An 18,629-nucleotide genomic window follows, 5' to 3' on the forward strand; every position below is an offset into this window, starting at 1 on the left:
GAGGGCGGGGCGGGGCGACGCGCTCGTGACGCCATCAGGGCGCGCCAAAAAGGCGCGGAGCCGCTAAGCCACGCCCCCCTTCGCCTTCGAGGAGGGAGGTAATCCGCTCTCTGCCTGGCAGGTATTTCTGGCGCCGTCGTGGAGCGTGGCCGCGGGAAAGAGTAGGCGAGCCTCCGCCTTAAGGGAAGCAAACGCTGCCACCTCCCCCCCCATGACAAAATCCGGCCGTTATCATTTCATTTCGGTTTTATTTCACTTTAATTCTGCCCCCTCCTCGTGGCGCGTGGATTAGTTGCCCCGCCTCCTTGAACGGTGGGGGGGGGGCGCTCGCTCCTCCCAGGAGTCTTTGCGGCAGCCAGACTCGGTTCGACCGTCCCTTGAGGCCCCTTCCCCGCGGCCGTCTAACTCAAGTGCCTGTTTGGAGCGGGACCCGCGGCACCCCTTCCCTTCCCGGGTTCTTCCCGCGCCATCACGGCCTGGAGCGGAAGATCCCACTTAAGGCCGAACCCCCCGTCTGTTTCTAGGTTCGCGGGCCCGGCCCTCTCCTTGGCGGGCTCTTCAGGCGTCGCTGCGGGCAGCCCGGAGTCTCGGCGCACGCGCGAACGTACCCGGGACGCGAGGTCATGGCGGGGGCGGTGCGAGGGTGGCCCCAGGGCGCGATGTCGGACGAGGACGCTTCTGAGGCGGCGGACATCGCGAAAGCCATCGAGCTGCTGGAGGAGGTGGGCGACTTCGACGAAGATAACTCCGCCGCCGAAGATAACGATGACGACGATGGCCACCGCTTTGTGGAGCCGGACGGCGAGATCGTGCGCTTGCAGTGGATGGTGAGAGGGGCGGGGCTTCGGGCAGGCCGGCCACGCCCACAACTCTTCTGTTTTTTGGGGGGCTCCTTAAAATCCTTGGAAATAGGAAAGCATAAAATGGGGGGGGGCTGAAGGCTGTGCCCCTTGGCCGGGAGCCCCTTTGTGGGCCCCAAGGCCTCGGGGGGGGGGCGCTCCTCCGAAGGAAGGCGGCTTTGGGGGGGGGAAATTGCATGGGGGGGGCGAGCAGGGACCCTCCTGCTTTTCCAGTACGGGTAGTCCTCGATTTACGACCACAGCGGAACCCAGAATTTCCGTTGCTAAGTCAGACAGTTGTTAAGTGTCGCCCCACTTTGCAACCTCTCCTGTGAAGTCAGTAACCAATTAGTAAGTTCACCATAGTTGCTAAGGTAATAACACCGTCAATAAGTGAATCCGGGCTTTCCGAGTCAGCTTTGCTTGTTGGAAGGTTGCAAAAGGGGATCCCAAGACAGCTCCCCCCCCTCCCCCCATGAACGAAGTTTGGTCGGTTTGGACCGAAGGGAAGCTGCAGAGGTAAGTACAAAAAACGCCTCCTGAGTCCATTCCCCCACCCCCAGTGCTGCAGTAATTTTTGATCGGCCACTAAACAAGCGGTTGCAAGTGACGGCACGGCGACGACCATGGGTTCTGCCTCCTCTGAGGAGGCTCCCTAGGCCAGACCTGTTTGCTAGTCCTTACGTCCTGCAGTCGTTGGTGCGAATGTCGATCCCTCTTCGCCTTGCAGAGACCGAGTTGGAATTCTAAGGGGTTAAGATTCTGCTGAGAGTTGCAGATTTCTTTCCCTCTTGGCTCCACTCTAAACAGTCCCTCAGCTGCAGGAGTTTCTTGGCATAAGACTGGATTAGGGATTCCTAGGGCAATCCATGCCCCGTGATCTGCTTTAGCGCCTTGACTAGAGACGGTCCCAAGCGGTGGCATATTTATGCCTGGCCCAGGATAAGTCCTGTCCCGCATTGGAAACCCCTCATGGTCTTTGTGCCCGTTCCATAAGTAAGATTTGCCAGGATGGTCCTAATCGATAGCTTTTAGCTGGGTTTCTGTAGAACCGTGTAAATAAAGTTATTGTTTTGACAATGTTTTTTTAGCTGGACAGGAATGCCTATGATTACAACACTCACCTGGCTCTGATAAAAATAATGCGTGATGAAAGCGACTTTGCGCTTCCGGTAGCCCGCCGGAACATGAGCGAAATTTTCCCTCTCACTGAAGGTAGGCAAAGTCTTTTGGCCTCGCAGAAATTCAGATCTTGATATACCCCCATTTTGTTGTATGAAATGTAAATTGAAATAGGATATTGAGTGATCACCCCCCAAAAATTTCCTCCGTAAATGAAATTGTTAAAGAGTTGTTACTGGTAAAGTTTGCACATAGAGTGACAGGGTCTAACATGCATCTTCAGTGGAACCATTTAATAAGAATAAACAGCTTAGTGGTTATCTTTCCTCTCTCCTTGATGTTGTGGCAGAGTTTTAAAAATACTGCTGTTTGTCTTAGTGATTCTGTAGAAAATAACCAGACTTTGCATTCCTACTTCCAAAACCCCCAAGAATACTTTAGGGGAGATATACAATCCTGATGTATTGGAGGTGGGGGCATACGCACTACATTTATTTAATCACATTTTGTACTGGACAGGCGCGGTCTGCACCAACTGTGAGGTAGAATTGAAAACTTTAGCAGAAAAACAGCTGGCTTGTTCATTCGTTCTAGACTTGCATTCTCACGAGTCACATAGTTCTGATAGGATCAGAGAATACATATCCCTAGGTGAAAATGTACAGCGATTTGCACTGCTGTGGATCCTGTTAAATGTGCACATGCTGCTGTTTTTTAGACGAAGGTGGTTCCTGTGCCACGGCCTTTGTTTGTTCCCCCAGATTGGGGGGTGGTGGGAGAAATTTGGCAGTTTGAAGCGGGGAGCGATATTCAAGATTGGCTCAACCCCTACAGAGTAGAAGCTTTCCTGTTGCAAACATTTTGTGGGGCTTTTAAATGAAAGCTGAGGTTTCTTAATTACGTCGCCTATTTTATCTTCTTTTTTTCTGGGTTGCATTAAAAATGGCAGCTTTGCTGTACTTTTAGTTAAAATTACTAGTGATTTACTTGTGGCACCACTTAATTGCTGCCAGATGTTTGGCGCCATCATGATGGAAACCAAACGAAACTCCAGAGCATTTACTTTAGAGAATTATTTAGGTTAAATTTGTTTCAGAGAAGATTTTGGTTTCTTGAGATGTAAGTAGAACGTAGCTGTGTGAACATCTGTTCAGTCGTAAACCCTGTTGAATTTAGTAGAACGTATACATACATATATTCTATTAATAATCACTGGTAATTTTAACTAAAATTGTATATATATTTGATCCTGCTTAGTAATATGTCATTTAGCAGTATCTTTTTCCAGATTAACCAATCTGTGGTAGCTTTCCAACCCTCTTTGGCTTTGTCCCACGTTCACAGAGATGTGGCTAGACTGGCTGAAGGACGAGATTTATAAGCCTGGAGGCTCTGATCGGGAAAAGATTTACGAACTTTTTGAGAGAGCGGTAAAAGATTACATCTGTAAGTTTACTTTTAAGTGGATCTTCTTTCATGCTCAAACAAACGGAGATAAACAGCACCCAAATAGATAGGTTCAAGGCAACAGGTTCTCCAAAGGACTTCTCTGCGGGAGGAAATGAAAAATTCAGAGTTAACTTCAGCTTCCTTCCGCGAAAGCGCTCAGAAGTGATACCCCCTCTCTGCCCCCACCCCGCTGTGGTTGTTTTCTAGGTCCTCAAATCTGGCTGGAGTATGCCCAGTACTCCATGGGGGACATCGGCACGGAAGGAGGGATTGCGAGAGTTCGCGCCATCTTAGAGCGGGCGATCATTGAGGTTGGCCTCCACGTGACCAAAGGAGCTGCCATTTGGGAGACGTACCGGGAATTTGAAAACGCCATTTTGGCGACAATGCAGGTAAGCCCTGGCAATGCTGCACTGGAGTTAGTCCAGGTGACGGTTTCCCAGAGAGCGTTTTGTGTTTGGGAGGAAGTCAGAGGAAAGACAGCAGCGGCATTGGAGCATTTAGGCTTTGAGGCACTGCTCTCCAGCACCCTCTGGGCGGTTTACCGTCTTGAAGCATTATTTGCATCTTGCAAACCCCAACAATCCGGGTCCTCATTTTACCGACCCTTGGGAGGATGGAAGGCTGAGTCAACCTTGAACCCTGTCAAGGATCGAACTCCAGGCTGTGGGCAGAGTTTTGCCTGGAGTACTGCCCTTTAACCACTGCTCCACCGGAGCTCGCTTGGATGAGACCCCAGTCCCTGGGCATCGGGCGTGGCAAGGGCTCGCTCAGCAGTGCCGCTCCCTAAGCCGGGATGGGGAGGCCTCTTCGGCTAATTATGCACGCATCTTTTCGCTGCTTGGGGGGCTCTGCTCCTCTTCCGCTGCTTAGGACCAAGGCTGATAACTCTGCTTTGTTCCACCCCTGGCAGCCAGCACTGGGCGCCGAGCCAACGCCTGAGCAGCAGCAGAACATCAAGGCACAATTCCAGAAGATCCACTCAGTCTATCGCCGGCAGCTGGGGATTCCCTTGATAGGTGAGGATCCTTTATCGCTTGCCTCTCCACCCAAGGCCTGGCCCCAAATCCTTCGGCTTCTTTTTTAAAAAAATAAATTCGATACGTTTTTTTTATTAATTACATTTCTTAGTCCTTAATCGACATCGTGTTATCTGGGTATTTTAATTTGCTTAGCAATACAGATGCCGTTCTTACTCGCTACCCCTTTTTTTCCGACCACTGATAAAATAAGCTGCATGTTTGATAATGTTCTGTGCCGTCTTTCTGTTTAATTTTCAATTTAAGTCTGTCCGTTTCTGCACAATCTAATATCTTCATCTTGCGGTGTTTCTTTATTTTTCCAATAGTGTGCAGAGATAATCCTCGCTGCTAAGACGTGTAATATAAAATACATACTTTTCTCACCAATTTTTTTCTGATATCATCCCTAATCAAAACAGTTCAGGTTTAAAATCTGCATGTTTCCCTATTACGTTTTCTAGTCACTGTATATTTTTGCCCAAATTATTATTTTTTGTTTCAACACAAGTCCACCACACAAGGATAAAATGTGACTGTTTTTTGATTACATCTCCATCATTTGCTAGACCTATTTTTAAACGTTTTATCTAACCATTTAGCTAAGGTCTTTTTTTAGCTAAAATCCTTCGGCTTGTGGTTCCTCGGCTCCAGAAGGAATTGGTGGCTGAGTTTTGCACAGGGCACCCCAAGCCAAAGCAACCGTAGTGGGGCTTAAGGCGAGGTGAGGGATTGGGAGACTGTGTGATCCCCTTCCTGGCTGACATGGGCTTGTTTCCCTCCCTCTCTGGAGATATGGAAGCAACATTTATGGAGTATCAATCCTGGACCGACGAGCCGATCCCATACGCAGTGCGGCAAAGCTACGCAAGGGCTTTGAAGCAGTTGCAGAAATACAAGCCTTACGAAGACGCCCTGGTAAGTGGCTCCCCTCACAAGCCCTCAGCTTCGCCGGGCCCGTGTCGCCGATCGTCCTTGAAGGCGCTTCCTTCCGAAGGACGGCGTCTTTCCCCGGTTCCAACTTCCTTCCGAAAGGTATTTTTTATAGGGCCCCGTGGGAAGATTCTGGAAGTTACTGTCAAGATTATCAGGGAAGGAGGAACAAAATTGCTTTTAAGTCTGTGTCAAATAGGTTTTATCTCACTGGTCGTCTTTTTCAGAACTTTCTGGGATTGTCCCCCTTTCTGCCCCCCCCCTCTTTTTTTTTTTAAAAAATTGAGTTTTACGCCGAGCAATGCAATGCAACCTTCTTTCTTCCTAATGGATCCTTTCCCCTGTTCCACTTCCCCTAAAGCGCTTTCTTCCTCTCTTGTTGTGCCAGCTGGTAGCTGAAGCCCCAAAGCTGGCCGAATACGAAGCTTACATCGACTTTGAAATGAAGATCGGGGACCCAGCTCGCATCCAGCTGATCTTTGAGCGTGCCCTGAAGGAGAACTGCCTCGAGCCAGACCTCTGGACTCGCTACACTCAGTACCTGGTAAGGGCCTCGCATCAGCAGGCCTCCCGTCCTCCTGCACAAGAGCTTTCCTGCGTCTGGTCGGTTGTCCGGGTTAACCAGAGTAATTCTTGTTAAAAGAACTTCAGAACCTTAGGAAATTTGGGTCTCTGGGGGGACACGGAGCAACAGGTCTGCAGAAATGCCTCCTCACTGATGATTTGATATTGCTCCTCTGCAGAGGGATGACTGTCCACTCAGTGTGGCCTTTGGCCTTTCCTGTGGCTTCTGGGACTTTTAACAGAAGCCTCCTCCCTCCCTCCCTCCCTTCCAGATATCCTTTCTATCCTGTGAGGCGAGGTGAGGTGTTGCAGCACCAAACGCCCCCTTGTGCCTTATGTAGGACCACAGTTAGCCCGTCTTTAAGCCAGCTTTAAACGTGCTTCCTTTTGTAGGACAGGCAGCTGAGGGTGAGGAGCCTGGTGCTTCCTGCTCACGAGCGAGCTGTCAGGAACTGCCCCTGGACTGTCAAGATGTGGTGCCACTACCTGATGGCCTTGGAGAGGCACCGGGTGGAGCACCAGGTGATCTCAGGTAGGATCAGGAGGACCCCCAGGGCTACGAAGGGCTCCTCCTTCCTGAGGCTGGTGGGAGCTTCACAGCCTCGGAGGCCACACTGCGCTCCTGTCCTGTTTACCTGGTTTTCCTTCAAGCTGGAGAGTTGGCGGGTTTTCTTTCTTTCACCCGGAGCATCTCGGCCTGCTCCTCCCCGGGCCCCCTGCCAGGGAGGGAGGGAGGGAGGGAGGGTGTGGGCTGGGCCCCCTTTTCTCTGAGGGCCCCACCTGGCTCAGGCTGAGAACTCACAGCTGTTGAAGCTGCGTCCACCCTTATGTCTTCTTCTATGTGTTAGAAACCTTTGAAAATTCCTTGAGACCCGGTTTCCCTCAGGCCGCCGATTATGTGGAAATCTGGCAGGCGTACCTGGATTACCACCGGAGGAGGGTGGACTTTACCCAAGGTAATGCTGTTCGCAGCCCCTGGGTTTGGCTTCGTGCTTCCAGATCCCAGCAAGGAGGGGATTTTTGCCCCAGGGCGACGGGGCCTGAATATCCCACCCCCCCACCCCCATTGGAGAGAGCACCCCTGGCTTCTAGAAAGCTAGTGCTCCAGGGGTGGCTTCTGAATGGCCGCACTCTCTCCTTGCTGTTCTTCAGACTCGAGTAAGGAGCTGGAAGAGCTTCGCTCAACCTTCGCTCAGGCCCTCAACTATTTAAAGCAGGACGTCGAAGAACGTGGGTTTGCCTTTTATTCAGGAAACATGGTTTGTCTGCTGTGGGTGTTGGCGTTGCGACCAGAAATAACCATGGCTGAATTCTGTTTGCCCGCAGGGTTCAATGAGAGCGGAGACCCTTCCTGTACTATCATGCAGGCCTGGGCCAGGATCGAGGTGACCTTAACTCGCCCCTCTTGTTTGGTTTCCTTCTCTCACCTCCGGGGGGGCCGGGTGTGGGTGGGGGTGGGCATATTTTCAGATTATATTAACGGGCCGCCTCCCTCCTCCAGGCCCGCTTTTGCAACAACATGCAGAAAGCACGAGAACTCTGGGACTTGATCATGGTCAAAGGGAACGCAAAGTATGCCAACATGTGGTTGGAGTATTACAACCTGGAGCGGTAAGAGGCCCCCGCTGTGCCCTAGGGGTTGCCAGCCGTGGGGGCTTGGAGGCCCGTCCTGTTCGGGGCAGAGGTTCCGCTTAAGTCTTCCCGGTCTAACGGATGAGCCAGTGACATCGCCGTAGCCCGGATGCGGCGCCTTTCACGTCCTCGTCAAGGCGCTGGAGCGAAGGACGGGAGCTCACCCAGCCACGCAGCAGCCCTCTGGTCTCGAGTGTGGGCTTTGCCAACCTCCCGCCCAGCATGGGAGCCACCGTGCTCCAATGGGTCGCGGGATGCCTGGAAATGAGAGCTTAGTCGTCGCTTGTGGGGGGCTGGCGAGGAGGCCTTGATCCTCCCCCTCCCCAACCAGGCAGCCCAGAATGAATCCATTGCTCACTCCCCAACGAATGCAGGTTGTGCTTCCTGGGCCCAGCTGGAAGGGAGGTGGGTTTTTTGGGTGGGTTGCACACCTGCTGTTTCCCACCAGGGCCTCCCCAGCGGTCCTTTCCATGGGGGGGGGGGGTTTCCAAGGTTTGGCTCCGCTGTGTCTCCTTGGCTGTTGGTGACGGCATCTCTGCCCCCTTCGGTCTCTCCTCTCTGGCTGCAGGGCACACGGGGATACCCTCCACTGCCGGAAGGCTCTGTACCGGGCCGTGCAGTGCACCCATGACTACCCAGAGCACGTCTGCGACATGCTGCTCACGCTGGAGAAAAACGAAGGTGAGCAGCGCCCGCTTCCTGCTCCGGTTGACGGTTGGGAACTTTTGAGAAGGGAGAAATAGAATGGAATAGGAATTGGGATAGGATAGAATTAGAATTAGAATTAGATTTAGATTTAGAATAGAATAGAAATACATGAATAGAATAGAATAGAATAGGAAAGAATAGAACAAATTTTAGAATAGAATAGAAAATAGAATAGAATATAGAACATGGAACGGAATGGAATATAGAATATACGATATAGAATAGAATTCTTTCTTGGCGAAGTCTGATTGGACACACAAGGAATTTGTCTCTGGTGCCGAAGCTCTCGGTGTACATAAAAATAAAAAATACGTTCATCCAGAATCCTCCTTTCCTCTCCTCTCGCAGGCACTTTAGAAGACTGGGATGCAGCGGTTGAGAGGACAGAAACCCGGCTGGCTCGAGTGAAGGAGCAGAGAGCAAAGGTGGGGAAACCCCCCCCCGGAAACCCCCCCTCTTGGGGTGGAGGGATCTCTGGGTGAGGGTCTTACCTGCTCTTGGAAAATCTTCTCTGGTGACGAGCAGAAAAAAGTCGGGGATGCGGCTGAACCAGGAGGCAGGTGCTGGGCTGCTTCAGAGTGACGGGCACGGTGGAGGAGGAGAGCAGCCTTCAGCCCCCTCTGGGGGGATTCGGGGTGGGGGGGGTTTCCCTCCGAATTCTCTTGCCCTTGTGGAGGGTCGGCATGGCCCCCAAAGGCCTCCCGCGTTCCCTTCCGGCCTTGCCTCCTAACGGGCACCCTCTCGCCTGGCTCGACGGCTGATTTACAGGTGAATAGAATTAGAATAGAACAAATATTAGAATAGAATAGAATAGAATAGAATAGAATAATAATAGAATAGAATAGAACAGAACAGAACAGACTCTTTATTGGCCAAGTGTGATTGGACACAGAAGGAATTTGTCTTGGTGTAAATTCAACAGAGTTGGAAGCGACCTTGTAGGTCATCTAGTCCAACCCCCACCCCCACCCAAGCGGGAGGCCCTACACCACTTCTGGCAAATGGGTCCAGTCTCCTCTGGAAAGCCTCAAGCAACGGAGCCCCTTGCACACTTCCTGCCCACAAAGCTGCAGCCATGAAAGGGGCTGCGAACGTCTTGCAGGGCCCCGGGTGGATCTTCTGCTCACGGGGCCGTTTGCCCTTTCAGGCGGCAGCGAAGGAGGCCGCCCTGGCCAAGCAGGAGGAGGAGAAGGCGAACCAGCGCAAGCAAGCCCAGGCCCAGAAGAAGGCCCTCCAAAAGGCCCAGCATCCCAAGGCCGGCAACAAGCGGAAGGCAGACGGCGATGGCGAATGGGTGGAAGAAGGTATAGCGCCAGCCTGGCTTTGGCCCTGTGGGGGGGTGTTTGGTGCTTGACCCCCACAAGAAACATTGGAATTAGTGGGAGGGGAGAATCCTAGCTTGGTCCTCCTTCCGGGGTGGGTAAAACGAGGACCCAGATTGCTGGGGGCAAATAGGCCGACTCTGTAAACCGCTTAGCGAGGGCTGGAAAAGCACTTTAAAGCCGTCTATAAATCTAGGCACTGTTGCTATAAGGCAGACCCTTGCGGAGGGTCTCCGCCATCGTGCTAGAACGGATCAAGCGCCCGGGTTCAGCTCAGTGGGCACAGAGGCAGCCTGGCCAGGAGAGAGGCCCCCCTCAAATGCCTGGGAAAGGGTTGGGTACGGGTACCCCAATACGGCCCCTCTCAGGGCTGCTTTCGCGCTCGTGGATCGGTGGCTGGGAGGGGGAGCCCCTCAGGGGAGGAAGGCAGCCGCGTCCTTCGCTTGCGCGTCCTCTGCGGCCACAGAGCTTTTAAAGGTAAGAGCTGGTGGTGCGTGTGTGGGGGAGCCAGTGTTGTCCAAAGACATTTCTGGGGTCGCGTAACCAGTGTGACCCTATGCCGAGGGCACACACAACGCTCTTTCCTTCCCCATTGGCTGGCATAGGTTGCTTTCAAACGGCTGGGTCAGAGATCCCAAGACTGGTGGGCTTCAACTCCCAGGATTCCCCCAGCCAGCATGGCTTGCTCTCTTGGGATCCCTTCCTCTGCAATCTCTCCTCTTTGGGGAAGAGGAGGAAAAGCAACCGACACGGCTGGCTGGCTGGCTGGAGAATTCTGGGAGTTGAAGTCCACCGGTCTTAAAAAGTGGCCACGGTTGGGGACCCCTGGGCTTGGGGCTGGGGAAGTTAACGGGAGCTCAGCCTGTTGCACTGCGCTTGGGTCTCAAACGCAGACAGTCCGCTTCCTAGCTGAGGCATCGCCGCCACCTCCCCTCACCCGGGGAGGGGTCCTTAGCGACCTCTGACGCCCTCCCTCCCTCTTCCCCTGAGCAGAAGCACCCTTCAGGAAACAGACGAGGTACTTGTCCGAAGAAGAACTGCAGGAACTGTACGAGGAGGAGCTGGAGCAGAACATAGACCTAGAGGTTGAGCTGGGCTTTTTTGGAAAGAAGGACGCCCCCAAAGTGCTCCACGACAGCAAGAAGGAGGGTTTCACCGTCTTCGTCAGCAACCTCCCCTACCTCATGGGCAAGCCGGAGAAACAACTCCGACGCCTTTTTGCCAAGTGCGGGGAAGTGGCCGAGGTCCGCCCCATCTTCACGAACAAGGGCTCCTTCCGCGGCTACGCCTACGTGGAATTCAAGGACGAGAAGGCGGCTCTGCAGGCCTTCGAACTGGACCGGACCTTGGTGGGAGGCAGGCTGATGTTTGTGTCTCCCTACGTGGATAAGAGCAAGAATCCGGATTCCAAGGTAACACACACACACACACACACACACACACACCCCGGTGGGAGTTGGGGGAGGCAGGGTCAGCCAGTCCGCTTGCAGAAGCGGCAGCGGCTCCTGAAGGACACAGAAACGGACGTGGGAGATTTCCCTTTGGGCCTGAGGTCCCCAAGCGAGGCAACTTCAAGCCTGGGGGACTTTGGGGAAGCCTCCCTTTGCTTTGCTGACTGGGGAACTCCGGGAGAGCGCACACGCACACACGCACACCCCCCGGGCCCGTGCTTGAGTGCTCTTCCCTGGCGTTCTTCTCCCTCCTGAAGGTGTTCAAGTACAGCACCAATCTTGAGCTGCACAAGCTGTTCATCTCTGGCCTGCCCTTTTCATGCACCAAGGAGGAGCTGGAGGAGCTCTGCAAAGGGCACGGGAATGTGAAGGATGTCCGGCTGGTCACCAACCGGGCTGGTAAACCCAAGGTGGGCTTTGGGGGGAGGAACTGCCCGGCCCTGCTCCCCCAGGGCGGACCCGGTTGGAGGGCTGTGTTGGGGACAGGAGGACCCCGGTGTGCCTATCGCCTGCCTGCCTTTTTCCCTCCCAGGGCTTGGCCTACGTGGAGTTCGAGAACGAAACGCAGGCCTCCCAGGCGCTCCTGACGATGGATGGGCTGACCGTTCAGGGCCACGTCATTAACGTGGTCATCAGCAACCCTCCGTCCCGAAAATTTCCCGAGAAGCCGGAATCCCAAAGCCAGGATCCGAGTTCCCAGAAGGCTCCTCACAGGTGAGCGTTTTGAACCCGGCACGCCAAAAAGGGCTTTCTTGGACCTTGTCTTAAGCGAAGGGCGTTTCTTTAACCTGAGCGGCTTGGCGGTGTTTCCACCTTGGAACTTTCCAGGTTGCTGGGAAGTCAGTTGGGGTTTTATTTTAGGTGTTTTTATACTTACTTACAAACATCCGCTGGGTTTTTTAAAAAGATAATTATGTGGCATTCCGACCATAGAGAGGCAGAAACACGTCTTTGGAAGCTGGGAAACCAACCAAGCCAGATGATGGATTGCTCCAAAGCAGCTGGCAGCTCAGTTCTAAAACTAGGATTGTGGTCTAGTCTCGTTTTGAGAAATTGGGGTTCTGGCTGCTGCCTGGTGGGCTCCCCCCCCAACATCCAATCTCCTGCACCCCTTTTGTAAGTGCCCTCGATCTGCTCCTTCCACAGACGTCACAAGCCGAGAACCCAGCTGTCGATGGTCCCTCGCGCCTTGCAGCGTCAAAGCAACCCAGAAAACAAGGCGGAGAACGGCACGCTGCAGAACCCGCCCGCCAAGCCCTCCCCGTCCGGGGAAAGGCCCAAGATGATGACCAACGCGGACTTCGCCAAGCTGCTCCTGGCTGGTCTTTCCCCGTAGCAGACGCTGCAGTCCATCACGGCTCCCCTCCTGTTCTAATTCGGACTTTTGTGTCCGCCAAACGCCTGAAGAGGGAAGGGTCGATTCCCCCCCCCCCTTTGAAGTACCGTAGGGCCAAGTTGTTGAGTTGGGGCTGCAGGTGCGAGGAATTTGTTGAAAATGGCTTTAAATGCTCCCTCATATTGGGGGGTTTATGTGGCAAGCGCTCACTTTCGAGGCTGAACACAGTATGTTTTAATAGTTGGGTTTTTTTCAGCTGTTCTCCAAGTGAAGAGTTTAATGTGAATTGAGCCTCGATCTGGTTTATACAAAGCCCACCGCAGGCGCTGAGCTACGTCGGGGAGCCTTGCGACGCTGCCTGTGTTGTGCGCAAAAAAAAGGCCCCGGAACGAGTCCAGCGCCTCCTCGTGTACGAAAGGAGTATAAATAGCAGATGCGAGAAACTTCACCATAATGGCCTATTTTCATATTGGGAGGCAAAGGGCTTGGCGTTTCTGCCGGCCCGTTTGCTCAAAGTTGAGTCTGTTTTTATATATATATATATATATATATATATATATATATATATATATATCTGTACGTAACTCACACCCGTCTTTGTGGAAGTGACAAGCCCACGCTGGCTGCTTTTGAGCTTTTGTTGACCCGGCACTTGAGGGAGGGACCCACTGCCCAGCTTGGAGGTTTCCGTTGTGAGGGTCTCTAGCCAGGCCCATTTAGGTTCTTGAGATGTTTAGCTTGCAATGTTTCTTTCTTTTTTAAAGAAAAAATTTGCATACAATATAAAGCGTGAGCCTTCATTAAAATTCTTCTTGCAAGTTGACTGGAGTTGTTGCCTGCTTGACCTGCTGAATCAAGATGAGAGAGATGGGCTGTTTCTCTGAAACAGAGAAGATCCTAGGGTATTTAAGGAATTTTATTTTTTTGCATTTTGAACCTTTAATGGCAATTCTCAGGGGGCCCCTCCCTCACCCCGTTTGTTGGACTTCAAATCCAATAATCCTGTTTTGTAGATAGGCAGGGCCTGGGTGCCCGGAGGGGTTAACGGGGCTGCCGGCTTTCCCACGTGCGTTGCTCCTACCTCAGCATCTGGGTTCAGGAGCGATCCCCGAGTCACCTCTGCGTCATGCAGGCCTGCTGAGGATCGCTGCCAACAAGGAGTAGGAAGCAGGGGGGGCATGAGGAAAAACACCCAGTCCCTCGTTCACAAAAGCAACTCACAGCAACAGACAATTCTGCTCCGTTACTCGAAAACTAAACAAGATCACACATGAAATTCCAGTGCTGCCTGTCTTTATTTTGAGTTAACTGTTTATGGGTGCCTGTAGAACGGCGCTAATTTTGCATACCTGGGAGCTGTGAGGAGAAGGTGCAGTCCTCATTTAAAAAAAAGAAAAGGTCAGAGTTCAGGAAAACCTTTATTGCAACCCACCAAATATGCACACTTTGCAAAACTCAGGCGCTGCTCGTATTTCACACACTGCATTGTGGTTGTACTTGCCTGGCTTGCCTAAGAAGTAGACTAAGAAGGGCGGCCGTCCCCTCCCCGAAGTCTGGGCCTACTTAAGGTTGGATCACGCCTGTCCCAACGCTTGGGGGTTCTTCCCGGGGGCAACCAAGATGGCAAGAGGGGGAGCCAGGAAGAGGGGCAGCCATTGTGGGTGCAGAGTTTGCAGCTTAACAAAAAGCCCTCCCCCCCCCCAGCCCCCCCATCTCAAACCTTTTCTCCTTTGAAATCTCAGGCAACGCTTGTACATTCCAAGTAGGAGAAACCTAAAGTGCTATCGGAGGAGGAGTTTAAAGAGCCTTCGACTTTCGGTATTTGAGGCTGGATAAGCTTTTTCCACAGACAATATCACAACAGAGCCAGCCAGCAAACGTGGGTTATAGGAGGGTAAGAGGGGGAGCCTCCAACTTCCAGAAGACTCTGCAGCGCTACTGCGTATTCGGTTTCTTACGAGTTGTTTATTTTTGTTTTGTTTTTTGGCTTGCTTTTAAGGATTAGACCAAAGCCCACAGACTTCTCTTTAGGTTCTGGCCCGAACGGAGACCTTCTGGAGTGGTTCTGCTGGAAAGGGTGCTGGGGGAAGAGCTAAGGCACAATTCAGTACAAGTACAAGTCCCTATGAAGGCACTGGCAGGCAGGAAGCTGGTTTGGTTTTAGATGTGAAACCGCCACAGACAAATGGGGGCGGGGGGGTGGGGGCAGGTGAACCTGCAGCTTTGTGGGATTCACACAAGCTTCCTTCCCCACTTCCTCCCCATGCACTAGCAAACCGAACCAACCCCAAGACTGCGTCAGTTCGCTAAGGACACCAGTGAACTCAACCAGGCTTGGCCGGGTAAAGGAACGGCCACATTTTCCATACCTGACTGTAGCCAAGAAAGCTGACCGTGGCTTGGATTTTTGCAGCTGAAGCAGTCCCACTTGACCAGACAACGCCAGGCAGAGAAGCAGCTCTCTGGCCGGTCCCCTTTTGCAATAAAATTAGACAGGTTACTTGGGGCCGTTTGGGGGGTGGGGGTAATAAATATGGAGAGGCCACTGCATCAAACGGTTTAACTTAATAAAGACATAAATAAATGAAATGTTCTACAGAAAAAGTGCTTCCCCGGCTCTCCTCCCACAGGGGGCGCCCTTCGCTACCAGCCTTCAGGTCCGAGTTTTGAGCGAGATGGTCTGTTTGCAACCCGCGCTGCTGCTGCTGCCGCCGCCGCCGCCCCCATCCCGCGCTTCAGGGAGGCCCACCGAATGCTCCGTGGTCGCAAAGAGCAGCATGTCGAGGGTGGTCTCCGTGCACTTGGCGATCAGGCGGATGAAGGGCCGGACATCGCCTTCGTTGGCCACCTCCAGGGCGTGGTAATACTCCGCCCGCTGCTCCTTCCGGATGGTGATGGGCGGGTAGCCGGCCTGCATGAGAATCAGGTTCATCAGGAGCCGGGAGGTCCGCCCGTTGCCATCCACAAACGGGTGGATGTACACCAGCTTGTAGTGGACCAGCGCGGCGAACTCGACCGGGTGCAGGCCCATGGCGTCCTCGGAGTTGATCCACTGCACAAACTCCAGCATCTGCTTCTCCACATCGCGCGGATGGGGCGGGACGTGGTGGCCGACAAACACCTGGGTAGTCCTGAACCGGCCCCCTTCGACGGGGTCCACGAAGCCCAGGACCCTCCGGTGAATCTCCAGGATGTCGAGCAGGCTGACGGAGCCGATGCGAGACAAGAGGGTGGTGTTGACGTACTTCATGGCGGCGTGCATGCCGATGACCTCGTTCTGCTCCTCCAGGCTCTTCCCGGGAACGGCGTATCGCGTCTCGATGATGTGCCGGATCTCGGCAAGCGTCAGGGTGTTGCCCTCAATGGCCACCGTGTGGTAGATATGGTGGTAGTAGGACTCCTCCATCACCCTCCGCAGGGCCGAGCTGCCCTTGGGGATGGACAGGACCTTCTGGACTTTGCTGTCGATGATGCTGAAGAACCTCTGGTCGATTTCTTCCACAAGCGGCAACGTCCTGTCCCGGCTGACCAGAGCCTTCTTGTTGTGGGGGGAGATGGTCAGGGCCTTCGAGTAGAGATAGTCGGCCTGAATGATGTCCTTCTCCTCCTCGGAGAAGAGGCCGAACTCGGTCAAGGCATCCACGTAGTCGGGGTCCATCTTGAGGGCGTGCAGGAAGAGCTTTTGAGCCTTCTCACGCTTCCCTTGTCTCTTCATCTCCAACGCCTGGTGTAGCGCCGCTTTGGCTTCCAATCTGCCCTCTGAAATGAAGAAACCCCCGTTAGGAGCCACGTATTTTATTCAGCAATGCATTTGGCAGAGGCATCTAGATTAGGGGTGTCCAACGCGGCAACTTTAAGGCCTGTGGGCTTCAATTCCCAGAATTCCCTCAGCCAGCAATGCTGGAACACCCCCGATGTAGACACTGGATTTCATGCTGTTTCAGTTAGCTTATCCCGGGCTTTGTACTGAAAAGCTAAAGTTAAGGTGAGCTTGAAATCAGCTGGCTAAGAAATTCAGGAAGGACGAAAGGAAACGGCACTTCTCAAAATGCCAAAACGCAAAATAAGGGGTGGTCTCTGCTTAGGCCCCCCTTCCTCCACCGAATGCCTCTGCACGCATTTAGAAGGAGCTCCTAACATTCTCAGTCAGAATTCTGGGAACCGAAGTCCCAACATGTCAGCACAGAGGAGACAGCAGGAGGGAGAGGTTAGTGAGACCGTTGGCTTATAACCTTCAAGGCACCACACAAGCCACCCCCGAAACGAATCATATCAAAGGGAGCTCCAGGTGTCAGAAACGGCCCTGCTGGGAAGGCCGTCATCTTTAGAGAGGAGGAGGGGGGGGTCCTGGGGGCTCCTGAGCTGGGCTGTTTCCTTGCAGACGTTTCATAACCCAGCCAGGCGACTTCATGCGTGCGAGTAACGCCACCACCAAGGAGCCCTCATTCCAACCCACAAACATTCTCCCTTTATCGGTGCTTCTTTCGGAGTGCGGGACTCCCGGGACGAACCTGGGGATACTTTGGGCTTCAGCACCATTAGCTCCAAGCCGCCGGAGGTCACGCTGAGCTCGGTGGTCTGCCCCGTGTAGGTGGCGATGCCCACGTAGCCCAGCCCCAGCTTGCTCCGGAGGAAGGCCCAGCCCTTCAGGGCTGCCTGGACCTGGCCGTCCAGCAGCAGCACCGGGAGCAGCACCACCAGCAGGGCCGCCAGCAGGGCCACCAGCACCGCCGGCCAACGGGCCCGGAGCCAGAGGGAGACCCATTTCAGCTCTGGCTCCACCGCCGTCACCGCGGCTGCCATGGACACCAGCTTCATCTGGGTGCCAGGCACAGCGGGTGTCGCATCGTCCTTCTGGAGGGTCTCACCTGCGGAAAGAAGGAAGGGAGGAAGGGGGGGGATTAGAAGGGAGTCCCACCCACCCACCCGAGTCCTCGCCCCCTTCACACAACCCATCAGACCCGGGTCTTGGCTGGGGAAGCCACCACTAACCAGCTTTGCTGGCTGGGGACTTCTGGGAGTTGAAGTCCGCCAGGCTTAAAGTGGCCAAGGTGGGAGACCCCTGAACTAGGCCTTGGAAGCAAAGGCCCCCCTGTTCCCCCCGCCCAGCCTGCCCCCCCTCCCCCCTTTCCCAGGATGCCCCATCTACGCCTCCCCTTCCTCTGCCCCCCTGGTCCTTCCCCCGTCTGACCCCTCCCCAGATCTGCCCCCGGTCCTCCTTCCTTCCCCCCTCCCTCTAAAAGACCCCCTTCCTTCCCTCCCCACCTCCCCGCCCTTACCCAGAGCCGGCTCCCTCTGCCCCACATTCCTCCATCCCCTACCAAAGTTTCTCTTCCGGCTCCGCCCCTCAACACGCCCTTCCTCATTATCCCGTCCTTCGATTGGCCGCCACGAGGCTCACTTCTTCCGCCCCACCTTCACCGACGGGCCCCTCTTCTCCTTCCATTGGCTGCTCCGGCCTGTCGATCTCCCTCCGTGCCCCGCCTCCTCTCGGGGAGGCCGAGGGAGGAGGTGAGGACGCACGGCCCGAGAGGCGTCTTCGTGGAGGAACGCGATTGGCTTATCTCCACGTCCATCGGAGAAGGCGGCTTTGGGCCAATGGGGAGGAGGTGGAGGCGGGGCGCACGGATTTTTTTTTAAAAAAAAAGGAAGTGCGTGGTCAAGGAGACGGAGTGGGGGAGCGGAGGAGGCGCAAATTGCCCCACTTTTCTCTGGCGGGGGAACAAGAAGGGGACCGGGGCGGCCGCAAAGACCCCCTTATCTGGCGAACGCCACTCGCTCCAAATAGGACAACTTCCGTTGCGGGAAGCAGCGGCCATGTTAGTTTTGGGCAAAGAAGTGAAGTGTTTCGTCACATCCGGAAAACTGAAACGTTATGACGTCATTTCCCCAGACTTGCCAAGGCTAACACGGGAGCCCTATGGCACGTCAGAAGCGGAGAAAGACGCGCTTCTTCATATTAGAGACTCGGTTTTATGATGAAATCCGCGTCTTTGTCGCTTTCTTTTTATTTCTTTTTAAGGAGGGCCCTTGGCTGGATTGATTATTGAATGAAATCACTGCAGCAATTAATACATATTGAAATATGTGTATTATATGATTTGTGGCATGCATGTATCATGTTGAAAGTAGATGTTCTTATTTTGTTTCTAAATAAATATATATAGAAAAAAATATAGTTGCTTGGAGTTGCAAATGGCTTGATGGTACCAAATTATATTTAAACAGCTAATGAAACAAGAATAGAAGGAATT

General features: G+C 53.6%; 2 protein-coding genes across 3 annotated transcripts; one reads left to right on the forward strand and one right to left on the reverse strand.

The window, feature by feature from the left end:
• Positions 1 to 53: 53 nt before the first annotated feature.
• On the forward strand, positions 54 to 13,198 carry SART3 (spliceosome associated factor 3, U4/U6 recycling protein). Its single transcript, XM_087912981.1, has 20 exons — positions 54 to 121; positions 525 to 827; positions 1,931 to 2,054; positions 3,306 to 3,407; positions 3,618 to 3,802; positions 4,324 to 4,429; positions 5,223 to 5,347; positions 5,751 to 5,906; positions 6,320 to 6,458; positions 6,775 to 6,882; positions 7,079 to 7,156; positions 7,253 to 7,311; positions 7,428 to 7,537; positions 8,127 to 8,239; positions 8,615 to 8,691; positions 9,414 to 9,570; positions 10,582 to 11,000; positions 11,297 to 11,449; positions 11,572 to 11,753; positions 12,186 to 13,198. Exons 2-20 carry the CDS (start codon positions 624 to 626, stop codon positions 12,373 to 12,375), a joined length of 2,787 nt encoding a protein of 928 aa, XP_087769107.1. The 5' UTR covers positions 54 to 121; positions 525 to 623; the 3' UTR covers positions 12,376 to 13,198.
• A 576-nt stretch (positions 13,199 to 13,774) lies between these two features.
• FICD (FIC domain protein adenylyltransferase) lies at positions 13,775 to 17,856 on the reverse strand. Of its 2 annotated transcripts, none has more exons than XM_087912982.1 (3): positions 17,697 to 17,856; positions 16,887 to 17,243; positions 13,775 to 16,134 (listed from the first exon to the last, which is right to left on the reverse strand). In XM_087912982.1, the coding sequence occupies exons 2-3, from the start codon at positions 17,191 to 17,193 to the stop codon at positions 15,029 to 15,031; spliced, it is 1,413 nt and encodes a 470-aa protein (XP_087769108.1). In that variant the 5' UTR covers positions 17,194 to 17,243; positions 17,697 to 17,856; the 3' UTR covers positions 13,775 to 15,028. The 2 variants fall into 2 exon arrangements, with proteins under 2 accessions (XP_087769108.1, XP_026575240.1); XM_026719455.2 differs by having other exon boundaries at positions 17,655 to 17,708.
• Positions 17,857 to 18,629: the final 773 nt, after the last annotated feature.

Source organism: Pseudonaja textilis, chromosome 15 (assembly GCF_049901715.1).
Source record: "Pseudonaja textilis isolate UNSWEBS1 chromosome 15, rPseTex1.2, whole genome shotgun sequence".
Taxonomy (NCBI): Eukaryota; Metazoa; Chordata; class Lepidosauria; order Squamata; family Elapidae; genus Pseudonaja; species Pseudonaja textilis.